Source organism: Bos indicus x Bos taurus, chromosome 6, assembly GCF_003369695.1.
Source record: "Bos indicus x Bos taurus breed Angus x Brahman F1 hybrid chromosome 6, Bos_hybrid_MaternalHap_v2.0, whole genome shotgun sequence".
Taxonomy (NCBI): Eukaryota; Metazoa; Chordata; class Mammalia; order Artiodactyla; family Bovidae; genus Bos; species Bos indicus x Bos taurus.
Window position 1 is genome coordinate 87,824,751 of NC_040081.1, and position 12,637 is coordinate 87,837,387.

General features: G+C 35.8%; 1 protein-coding gene across 10 annotated transcripts in view; it reads right to left on the reverse strand.

The window, feature by feature from the left end:
• Positions 1-12,637, reverse strand: part of ANKRD17 (ankyrin repeat domain 17) — a 166,981-nt gene that overhangs the window by 79,581 nt on the left and 74,763 nt on the right. For all 10 annotated transcript variants that reach the window (XM_027544715.1, XM_027544711.1, XM_027544713.1 and 7 more), the window contains 4 exons: positions 10,757-10,910; positions 5,727-5,883; positions 954-1,101; positions 547-694 (listed from right to left, as the gene is read on the reverse strand). In XM_027544715.1, coding sequence (XP_027400516.1) covers positions 547-694; positions 954-1,101; positions 5,727-5,883; positions 10,757-10,910 — 607 coding nt within the window. The remainder of the gene's footprint in view (positions 1-546; positions 695-953; positions 1,102-5,726; positions 5,884-10,756; positions 10,911-12,637) is intronic.

Below are 12,637 nucleotides of genomic sequence, written 5' to 3' on the forward strand. Positions count from 1 at the left end.
GAAAATCTTGCATGAAGGAAATGCACAAAATATATTTTCATATATTTTAGAGCTTGTATACAAATTCATCTATGCCCAAGTTTGAAAGAAAAAAAAAATTGATTTAGATTAACATTCTGTCTCTTGTGGAGCATAATGCCTTTGTTTTCCTCTAAGCCACAATTTAATAGCACTAGACAATGACAGACCTACCTTCTGCTCCATATCCTTCTTGTTCTTCTCCCTATCTTCCCTTCCCTTCTTCCCTGATAAATAGAAAACCTGTGTTTGGGAGGTGTAGCCTATACTTCTTTACTTCTAAGAAAATGGTCCGTCTAACCCAGTCAGTGTTTAATATAAAAGAACCAAGGCCAAGATAGCCCTCATACATAAAACAGGAGATATTTCATTCAAAACACACTGTATATACTTTAAGCCTAATGCACAGATGTACACAAATCTACAGTATTGATAACTGCAAAAGCATCACTAATGAGCACTTTCATCTGAATTAATTACTAATAGAGGGTGTTAAGATTTAAATACTGAAAAAGAGGTATGCAAAACCTGTTGAAGACTGTGCATTGACATCAGCTTTATGAGCTAGCAGCAACTTCACAATTTTGACATGTCCTCCATTAGCAGCAGCCATTAAGGGTGTAATGTCACCTTTGATCCCCCTATCTTCCACATTCGCATGCATTGCCAACAAAACCTTACAAAAGAAAAAGTTGAAAGGATATTAGAAAATTATGTATTCATCAAAATTTCTTGAACATACATTTACATTAACACCTACCTGGTCATATTACAGAAAAAAGCCAATAAACAAAAATTATATCTAACAAAACTATTTCTTGAAATGAGCCTGATGGTTGATTTCATTTTATTTCCTTAATACACAGGCCAAATTTTGACAAAACAAGCAAAACAAAACAAAAAAAACCTGTGAGCTTTATTTTGATGATACAAACCTGTGCAAGCTCATAATATCCAGCAGAACAAGCTAAACAAAGAAGGCTCTCCCCTTCCTCGGTATGTTCATTTACACTTCGCCCTTCAATGAGTAACTTTCGCACAGCATTTACATCTCCTTCTGAACAGGCTTCTGCCAAACTGCGGCTATTAGGAGAAGAATAGTACGATATCAGGATGTAAGAAAATAAAAAATTGCCTGGCATTAAGTATTGATTTTTGAAGTTAATCTGGACAGTAGCACTAAATAAGAATGATTATTTCAATATGACTCATAACAAAAAGAAAATAAAATGATTCAGTTCACTGAGTGGAGTGGGTAGCCATTCCCTTCTCCATGGGATCTTCCCAACCCAGGGAGTGAACCCAGGTCTCCCTCATTGCAGGCAGATTCTTTAACGTCTGAGCCACCAGGGAAGCCTGAGTTTTTAAAATCTACATATAAAAGTCACTCAATTAAAATTATTAACATTATAAACTGTTTTTCGTCATGTAGCTGAAAGACAGTCTTATTTACTATTTGTAGGAAAAAAAAAAACAACCCAAAGTTTAAAACATAAAATTGTATAGAAGATCACATGAAGAAAAATTTGAGTTACAAGTATAGTTCTGTTTGCAAAGCTCAGCCCCTAGAAAAATTTTATAAAATTTAATGAAATGGATAAAACTTTCACTAATTATAAAGGCCTATCTGGGTTCTACAATTAAGTAAAAGGAAATGAGACAAGAAAGTTTTGAGCATATACTTTGGACTAATCTAGAAATAACTATGGTGCTGGAGAAGACTCTTGAGAGTCCCTTGAACTGCAAGATCAAACCAGTCAAATCTAAAAAAAACCAGTCCCAAATATTCATTGGAAGGACTGATGCTGAAGCTGAAGTTCCAATACTTTGGCTACCTGATGCGAAGAGCCGACTTACTGGAAAAGACCCTGATGCAGGGAAAATTTGAAGGCAGGAGGAGAAGGGGATGACAGAGGATGAGATGGTTGGCTGGCATCACCGACTTAATGGACACGAGTTTGAGCGAGCTCCGGGAGTTGGTGATAGACAGGGAAGCCTGGATGCTGCAGTCCATGGGGACGCAAAGAGTCAGACATGAATGAGTGACTGAACTGAACTGATAAATAACTGATAAGCAGATTCTTTTTTTTTCGAAGTATTTACTTATACCACCACATTTTGGGGAAGTATGAAAAACACGCAGGTAAGGCAAAGGCTTAATTCAAGCAAAAAGAAGAGTCAAAGAAGTGGTAGAACAACAGAAAATTAGACTGAAAGTGTAAGTTTTTGCCCTGTAAATCGCCCATAAGAATTTCAATTATGGACATTTCTAAAGATTCTTTCACTTATAGATAAAATTCATTCTTAGCAAAACACTAAATCCAAGTCTCAATTAATATTCTCTTTATTTAAAATAAACCTCAATTCTTACAGCTTCTTATTAAAACATGGCCCTGACACTTTAGGTACTAAAGGCATCCAAGGATAACCTCTTTTCCATTCCCCTACTACCACTAAAACTCAGTTTCAACATCATCCTTGGTCATGATTATGGTAAAGTCTCCTAAGCAGTCTCCCTGCTTTTACCCCTGCTCTCCTCCAGGCTTTTCAATGATGGTACCAGAGAGATCTTGTTTAAAAAGGGAAGTCGATCATGTGACTCCTCTGCTCAGAATCCTCCACCAGCCTCTAACCTTACTCAGAGTAAAAGTTAAATTCTTATCCTGTCCAGTGGGAGGATCTCATACTCCTTTTACTTCTCTGGTTTCATCACCTACTATCCTCACTCTTACTCTTTCTACTTTAGCCAAGTTGGATTTCATGTTTTTCATTAAACATGCTAGTTCGGCTGCAAGGCCAAGATTTATGTATCTGCTATCCCCCTGACAAGAGAACTTCTTTCAGGCACAGATCATTGCCTTTTCTCCAGGAGATCTTCCCAACGCAGGGACTGAACCCGGGTCTCCCGCGTTGTAGGCAGATGCTTTACCATCTGAGCCACCAGGAAAGTCCCAAATAACTCAATGTTATCTATTTCAAGTCTTTGCTAAAAAACCACCTTCTATGTGAGAATATCCCTGATTACTCTATTAAAAATGCAACATGACCTCCAACCCCAAACACTACCTTAGCACTTTTCCATTCGATGTTTTCTGCCCAAAGTCCCTTGTTAACTGTACTGACCCTTGCCAAAGTGAAAGTCTTAAACAGCACTTAATAAGTTTCTCTTAATCTTGCATTTTACAGGCACTAACAGTCTCTAGACTCAGTGTTCTCTATCACCTTTAAGTAAGTTCAGGACAAATCCCTCCCACATGACATTTCCTGTAAAAAAACACACTCGTTCTTTCTTTGCCCCTCAGGCACACATTCTCCTCTATTTTCCCATTTGAACTTTCACTCCATTTCCTTAGGTGTGTTAGCTTTAAAACAGCCTTTCAGGAACTACTCTAGCAACAGCTGAAGTTCAAAACTTCCAAGCAAAATGTATGTTAAATTTGGCACATGGCTCCACACTTAACTAATGTAAAATCTGGCACATAGCATCACTGCACTCCCCTTGGTTCTCAAACTTTGCTGAACAAATATGACTGTCATAAACATGCTCTACTGTTTTGCTGATCACGTCTAGTACTTTCAATGCCAAAGAATCAATGACTCTTTATTGTTCCTGTTTCCCGTTTGAACTATACTCTCCAAGGTGTTTAAAATCTCTTCTCTTGCCAGTCTCAGAAGGCACTACATTGAAAAACATCTAAAGAATATCAATAATATTGTAGGCTACTAAAACTGAATGGTAACTAAGGAACAGAACCTGAGGTTAACTAGAGTCAATCAATGAGAAGGATGGTAAAATAAATTAATAAAATGAATGAAGAATTAGATGAATGAAGACAGAGTTAAGAGAAACAGCAAATTCACACTCTTGCTAATATTATATAACCTCTCCTTCAGTCTTAAAAATATTATTATACAAAAGACAATTCTCGAATGTTATTTTTTATTCTCTAAATTCATACACAAAAGAATATTCCTATTTCCTCAACTGTTTAAAGGCAATGGCTAAAATGCAGTTGACCCCTGAACAACATGGGGGTGAGGGGTAACCACACTCCACTCAGTTGAAAATCTGCAAATAACTTAACAGTCAGCCATCCATATATGTAGTTCCTCTGTATCTATAGTTCCTCTATATCTATGTTTCTATATCTATATATTCAACCAACCACAGACTGTGCAGCAATACAGTATTTATTATCAAAAAAATCCTGTGCTAGGAGTTCCCTGGTAGTCTATAGGTTAGGATTTGGTAGCCACTGCCGTGGCCCAGGTTTAATTTCTAGTCAGGAAACTGAGATCCCACAAGCTCTGCAGTGCAGCCAAAAAAAGAAAGAAAAAAATAAACCTGTGTACAAATGGACCTGTGCAGTCAGACCTGTGTTGTTCAAGGGTCGACTGTAAACAAAATGGCTTAATGGCTTGTTTTTAATTAAAGGGAAAAAAAGAAGCCTTTGAGGAATCAAGACAGTAACATGTTATTAATGGTTCTTTTCCAGCTGCTTCCCTGGCATTATATTTTTAACTATACTATCCATAATTGTTTTATATACAAGATGACGTGATTTTTTTTTTAATTGCACAACATCATTAGAAAAACTTAATAGGCCAAGTCACAAAATATTTACTGAGTTCTTACTAAATGTGAAGTATTATACAAAAGGAACTACAGGACACAGAAAGGTAACATCCTTGGAACATAATCATATTCAAGTTATGGAAACTACATCTACAAAATTTTTGAACATTCAAAAACAAATAAAAACCATCCCTTCAAAATGGTCAGAACTATGACATGACTTTCACGCATTGGAGAAGGAAATGGCAACCCACTCCAATGTTCTTGCCTGGAGAATCCCAGGGACAGGGGAGCCTGGTGGGCTGCCGTCTATGGGGTCACACACAGTCGGACACGACTGAATGATTTAGCAATAGCAATGACATAAATGGAGAAGGAAATGGCAACCCACTCCAGTATTCTTGCCTGGAGAACCCTATGGACAGAGGAGCCTGGCAGGCTATAGTCCATGGGGTCGCAAGAGTCGGACGTGACTTAGCGACTAAACCACCACCACTACCATACACATGAAGTGGGCTTCCCTGGTGGCTCAGACCATAAAGAAACTGGCTTCAACGTAGATCAGGGTTCGATCCCTGGGTTGGAAAGATCCCCTGGAGAAGGTAATGACAACCCACTCCAGTATTCCTGCCTGGAGAATTTCATGGATAGAAGATCCTGGCGGGCTACAGTTCATGGGATAACAAAGACTGGGACATGACTGAGCAACTTTCACTTTTTTTTTCTCATGCACATGAAGTAGAAAATGGTATGACTAATTAGAAATCATTGACTTCTTTATCAGGAAAACATTAAAAAAAAAAAAGAAAACAAAATCTAAATCAGCAACAGGTCTTTTATAACATATTAGCTATGAAGTCAGTTTTGTAGTCAGACAGATAGGGGTGTTCTGGCTCTGCTGCCTGTTATTTATTTGATCTTGATTAAGTTACTTCTTTTCAGTTTTTCATAAATAAAATGGAAATAAAAATAAAATCTATACCTAGGTTTTTTTTTAGTATAAACAAGGTATCAAATGTAAAGTGGTTATTTAGTACAGTGTCAGGCACAAAAAATATGCTCAGTAAATGTTAGCTTTTTTATTATCTTTAAGAAAATATTTTTATACTGGTCACAGTAGAAATATACTTACTTGTCCGACTGCCCTGCATTTGCTGTGCTTTCAGCTCTCATGCGAGTAAGTGCAGCAGCAGCTTCATCCAACGCACAACTAACAGATGACGTCAACCTCCGAAGCACTTCAGGATCTGCAAAGGCTTTACCATCAGCCGTAGATAATTTGCCTATTCCTATTATATTATTTTCACACCAATTTGGATATACCCAAAAGGAGAAACAAAGCAAAATTCAAGTTACTTAACTATTTATGTTAACTTCCAAATGATATAGTGGACAGATATATATTGCCTGGCTAGAATCTTGGGAAAGCACTGTTCTCCAACTGTCTAATAATCTTACTCCTTTTATGTAGTCCATACATGCTCAACTCTGTGACTCTCTGGTTCTAGAAATGGGTCGCTGGTATATGCTGGAACAACTGGGTATCCATAGAGGTTTGCTATACATTAGAAGAAGAACCTATGTTTAAAGGTTGCCAAATTGCCAAGTGCTATTTAGCCACTTTTATCACCACAAGGAGAAAAAGACTACCCAAAATAAGTTAATATAGAGGAGAGCAGAGAAATACAAAGGAGATATTACTGATAAAGTTTTATTTGATTCACTGATTCTAGCAGTGCCAGAAGCTAGCACCAACCCCATACTTTTGGTATATGGCCACTTTAGCTTAAGAACACTTAGTTGGGCTACTACCACTTGTGACCAAAAAATGGACTGAAAAGACACCACAGGCTACATAAAAGATAACCTACCTGTGAGTATCTATTTGCTTCAAATTACAACTACAACTTAATACACATACCCAAAATCATGTCTAAAAGCATCATGTCTAAAAAAGACATTTAGAATAGCAAATTTTTTTTTTAAGTTTCAAAAACAGAAATGGTTAGTTACCATGTGCATGAGACATAACTTGTTGCTATTCTAGATATTACTATAAAGCAAGCTGATCTCTCTTAGTTACTATTCTAACTCAGCAGTGCTTAATACAGGCCACCCATCAGTGAAGCCTTTCAAGAATTCAGATGTTGAGCTCTCCTATATCTAAAGATATAATTCAGGTAAAAGTGAGGCCTAGGGATCTACATATTTTAAAAACTCTTAAGGAGATGTTGATGTACAGCCAGGATTTAAGAATCTTTGCTCTAACTTGAAGATAAAATATCTAATGTTATAAGGGATATTAAGGAACCCCACTACATAACACATGGTTCATAAACAAAAAGCATTACTGTCATTTGGCAATTTGTTAGAAATGCAGAATCTCAGAACCCAAAATTACCAAATGATAACCTACAATTTTAAAGAAGACCCCTAAATGATTCAAATATAAGTTTTTAAAGAAACTATTTAACTAAGACACAGACCAAAAAGATCTCCCAAATGATGATAATAAACATATTTGAGCAGATTTCTTTTAATAGTGGAAAGACTCAAAAATATCATATAAGTTTGTGTTTGAAGTTTATAAAAGTTTACATGCATTTGCTTTCCTTTCTGAAAAATTCAAGATATGAAATATAACATCTATGGAATAAATCTGGCAAGAAGTCTTTCTGATTTTAGATGTAACAAATGTAAGGAGCAATCAAATTAGTGTCTGTTACAATCAAGATGTACAGAGAATAAAAGCAGTCTTGGTTTGATAAGACAGATACCTACTGTATAATTCCTATTACTAATACCAAAAGCCAGCTATAGTCTAAACCTGCTATAGTAGTATTTAGTCAATAAGACATCTGTGGTTAGTTAAATATCCTAATATTATTAAGATCAAGCTTACAGATGCATTCTCACAGGAGAGAATTAGCCCCAACATTTTAGCCAGCCCTCGCTGGCTATTTAACAACCGTTTGTCAATGACAGCAAAAAAACCGTTAAACAAGAGAATACATCTGGATCAGTAGAAAGTAATTTCCATTTTAAAAAGAAATAACATTGAGAACAAAATATTCTATATTAAATTTTTATGGATTTCTTGTATCTTCATAAGATATCTATTTTATAAAAATAACTAGGAAGTAATCTAAGAAATATATAGCAACCTTTCAAATAAATAATGATTGAAAATTAATCTCACCATTCTGGATTACTGTGATCTTTTTTACTAGTCTTATTCAATTATTAGATATTAATCAGTTGAGATCAAATAAAACATACATGACCAGATTATTTTTTCCAAGTTATGACATTTAATCAACAGAACCATATAACTTCAGAGAAAAGGTGAATTAAAAGATTAGATTTCTTATTTCAAGATTATTTTAAGATAATTATTTCTGCCCTTTTTCTTCTTAGAACTTACTCAGAGGAAAACTAAAATATAACAGGAACTTCATCTTTGATAAAACTAGAAGAAGTTTATAAATCAAAGCTAATATTAATGAATACAAAGTAAAGACGAGATGTAACTGACTTGGCAAAACAAAGTAAGCAGAACAATAGATAATCAAGAGAAATAAGGTGATCGGCCCTGTAGCTATATACAGGTTCCAGGTACAAGGGTAAGGTTTGGGTTGGAAAACAGAGAGACTGGCTGAACTCCTATGAGGAGCATTTAGACATTTAAGACTCCATCCACAAACTGCACAGCAGATGACTGTTCTCTAAATAAACTAAACCAGAAAGACCCTGGGCTAGGACACATCAAGTATAGATGAAGAAAAGATAATACTAAACTGAAAATGAGGATCAGATGAGTATATGCATGATAAACAGTGAGATCCTTGGCCCCCTTTCTACTCTCAGCTCTCAAAACGCTGGCAGCCAGCATTTCTATTTCACTAGACAAAAATGTGTGTGTCACTCAGTCATGTCTGACTCTTGGACTGTAGCCCACCAGACTCCTCCATCCATGGGATTCTCCAGGCAAGAATACAAGAATGGGTTGCCATTCCCTTCTCCAGGGGATCTTCCCGACCCAGGGATCAAACTCAGGTCTCCTGCATTGCAGGCAGATTCTTTACCATCTAAGATACCAGGGAAGCCTAGACAAAAACAGGCAAGAAATTAAACAGCCACAGAGAAAAGACTTAAAGATACTGACATTTGGGGTTTCAAAGAAATGGAGTGGCTTCTGTACAATCATTGGTATACTAGGAATTCTAAAATGTTCCCAAGAATACCCAGCTCTGGTGTACACACTATATATAATCTTTGGGACTGTGAATTTGACAGATTTTTATCCTCATGATTAGCTTCACTGATAGCTCAGCTGGCAAAAAATTCACCTGTAATGCAGGAGACCCCAGTTTGGTTCCTGAATCGGGAAGATCCACTGGAGAAGGGATAGGCTACCCACTCCAGTATTCTTGGATTTCTTTGTGGCTCAGCTGGTAAAGAATCCACCTCCAATGCGGGAGACCTGGGTTCAATCCCTGATTGGGAAGATCCCCTGGAGAAGGGAAAGGCTACCCACTCCGGTATTCTGGCCTGGAGAATTTCATGAACTGTATAGTCCATGGGGTTGCAAAGAGTCAACATGACTGAGCAACTTTCACTTTCACTTTTCCCATGGAATAGCTGACCTGAAGATAACAAGGTTATCTGGGTGGGCCTGACCCTATCAAACATGACCCCAGGAAGAGCAAAGAAATTTCTATAGCTGGTTGGAAAAAGAAGTCAGAGATTCAAAGCACAAGGATTCTACATGCCATGTTGATATGAAGATGAAGGAAATGTGGACAGTCTCAAACAGGTTTGCTATACAAGAGAGCAGTTCCAGTTGACAGTCTGTACAAATATCAAGATTTCAGTCCCACATTTCCAAGGAACTGAATTCCACTACCAACATAAACTTAGAAGTGAATTTTCTTCTATAGCCTACAGATGAGAACTCAGCTTAGCTGATATCTTGATTGTTAGCTACTGTAAAGAAAACGGGAAAAAATGGGAATAAACACAAAGATGAGAAAAACAAAGCAACTATTAGCATTCTATAAAAAGGAATTCCATCTCCAAAGATAGCTCCTTTCAGCTGAAATATACCTTCATGTAGCATCTTTAAACCTGGTTTTGCCTCTTCGGACAAGAGAAAACAAACAGCTCTCTTATATTCAATTCAAGTCTCTTCATCTTCAGGAGAATCATTCCCTGTTACTCTTATGACATATTTTTAAATAATTTCACAATTTTCATTTCCCTCACTTTACAAGGTTTTAAAAACAGTGTATGACGCAAAAAGTGGAAGGAATTATACACAGTCAATTCTTATTATTCATGGTAATTATGTTCTGTAAAATCACTGGGAACACTCAATTAATGAATACTCCTCCAAAGGAAATACAGGGCTAGGTGCCTGAAAGACTCTGGCCTGAGCATCTGCATTAACCAGTCAATAATAAGCTCGTTTCATGTGTGTTTTTAATATATTATACTTGATTCTTTAACACTGAACTCACAGGCAACAGCACTGTAACTTGAGCTGAAAAGGCTTACCTAATACACCTATTTTCTCCACAAGGCACATCACAACCTGCTCACATTTAGAACACTAGAGAGCACTTCAGCATTATACTTGGGAGCCATTTTAAACAGTGAAATTACCAACAAAAGGCACAAAAATGTGGAAAATGTAACCCAAAGTAGATTGTGGAAAGGACACTTGATTATGAGAGCTAACACAAGAAGGCACAGAGCATCATCTCAGCAGAAAACATGCACAAAGAATAAATCAAAAGTTTCACTGTTCTATGCATTTCTATAAAAGACAGAAAGTGCTGTGAGTATTAATATGGGGATATAAATACATTTTATATAGTGGATGAATGTGCAAAAATAGAATTCAAGATGAATATAAACTGACCGTATATGAAGTTTCTGTTTATAAGGTTTACAGTAACCTGTCAATTGGATTCTGGCAATGAAAACGTGCTTTCATGAAATGTTCCATGTAATTCTCCAGAAAGTAATCCTTAACTTTTATCAATAGTCTTATACTAAATATCTAAGATCATACATTTATAATAACTAGAATTTTTAAGAGTCATATGAACTTTGGAAAATTAGGTAGGCTTATTATATATGTAGAGTTTGCAGACTTACCTGCAGCTTCTAGTAAAGCTTCCAGTCTAGCTTGTGTTTCTGGATCTACTGTCCTGAGGTCTGCACCATCAGCAGTACCTGACAAAAGTAACTTGGAAGCCGTTTCCAGCATTGGATTTTCCAAATCATCTTGATCCAAAATGAAAGACTCCACCTAGAAAACAAATACCAAAAATGGAAGGAAGGGAGAAATGAAAGGAGAAAAGGGAAGTGGGAAGAGAAACAAACAGAAGAAAAAGGAAGAAGAGAGAAAAATATTTTAACGTCAGTATCAATGATAAATACAAGGCAATCCTAAATAATTTCAATGGAATATATAAGCCCACAGTTCAAAGTAGAAAATTAAATTTGTAGAATATTTTAAGAAAGTATTATTCATATCATATGTAATCTATTTGTTTTCCTTACTGAAATCATAGGTGTTCGTCTATTTTCATGGGGGAAGGGTAGCGCATGAGGGAGGTTATGATGTTAATACTTAGTTAGACAAGTTTGACTGCAGTAGAAGACTTAAATCAGCTATTCTCAAATCTTTTGTTCTCAGGACACCCTTATACACCTATAAAGTACTGTACTGCTCCCAAAGACTTCCCTTAGGGGTTATATTTACTAATATTTACCAAATTCAAAATCAAACTACAATATCAAAGTGTTAGTTGCTTCAGTCATGTCCAACTTTGTGACTCCATGGACTGTATAGCCTGCCAGGCTACTCTGTCCATGGGATTCTCCAGGCAAGAATACTGGAGTGGGTTGCCATTTCCTTCTCCAGCAATATCAAAAATCACATCATTAATATCACTACTGGTTTCATTACAAAAGTTTTTAAGTACTGCAAAGCTGTGAAGCTCAGGCAAATAAAACTTCCGAAATTCTAATTTGTGCCTGTAAGCTTAATTTTATCACTAATAACAAGTACTGACTGTTTTCCTTAAAGTGATAGGCTCACTTCGATCAGTTTTGAGAACATCTGCCAAATGTCTTAAGTTTGATAGACACAGTGTGTCTGTCAGCAGTAGTGCTTTATGTGTACGTCCCATTTTATCACATAATAACATTAATAGGGTATGTAGTCACATATGGAGATTTCAAAAAATCAGTATTTACTGCTTTATCAAGATTATTCTTCAGGTGAAAGTGGCTTTTTAATTTTATAACTCTGAGTATATGGTAATGATAAATACAATGATACTAGTATAATTTGATGCCATGGCCTTAAGAGGCCAGCAATTTTACCTACTATTGCTTTTGTATCATCAGTGCAAATAAATCAACCCAGTAAAAAGGCAAGTAACATATTAGTATAGTGATGAAAACAATTTTGACCTTTTGAACACTCTAATTGATTTCTGAGAACTTGAGAGGGCTGCAGATCATACAATGAGAACCACTGATACAGTAACATATACCAGACTCAATGAAAAGAAATGTAAAGAATTAGAAATAGCAGCTCTTAAGACTTTTAAGGGAAAAGTTTTATTTTGACATCCCTTGTCATAGTGCAACTTAAGAATATGTAGAAAGATGTATTTTTTTTTTATTTTGCTGATAAAAAGGTGATAGTTATTATATAAAATATCACTAACATATTTGGGTAAAATTTATTTCACAAGTTTAAAGTACTTTTAACATTGTAATAACTAAAATGAAATAAATTCTTAACCAATATAACATCAGAAACTCTGTATCATTCCATCTTTGAAAGTCACCTGTTTAGCAATCAGACATAAATCCTATTTTTAATCTATACATATTTAATACTGAATGTTAAATTTGGGGGAGATAATGTTTCTTTCAAAATTTCCCTTAAGCCAATACAGTTTAATATGAAATAATATTTCATATTTCTAATATTTCAAATATAAATACACAGAGAATAGT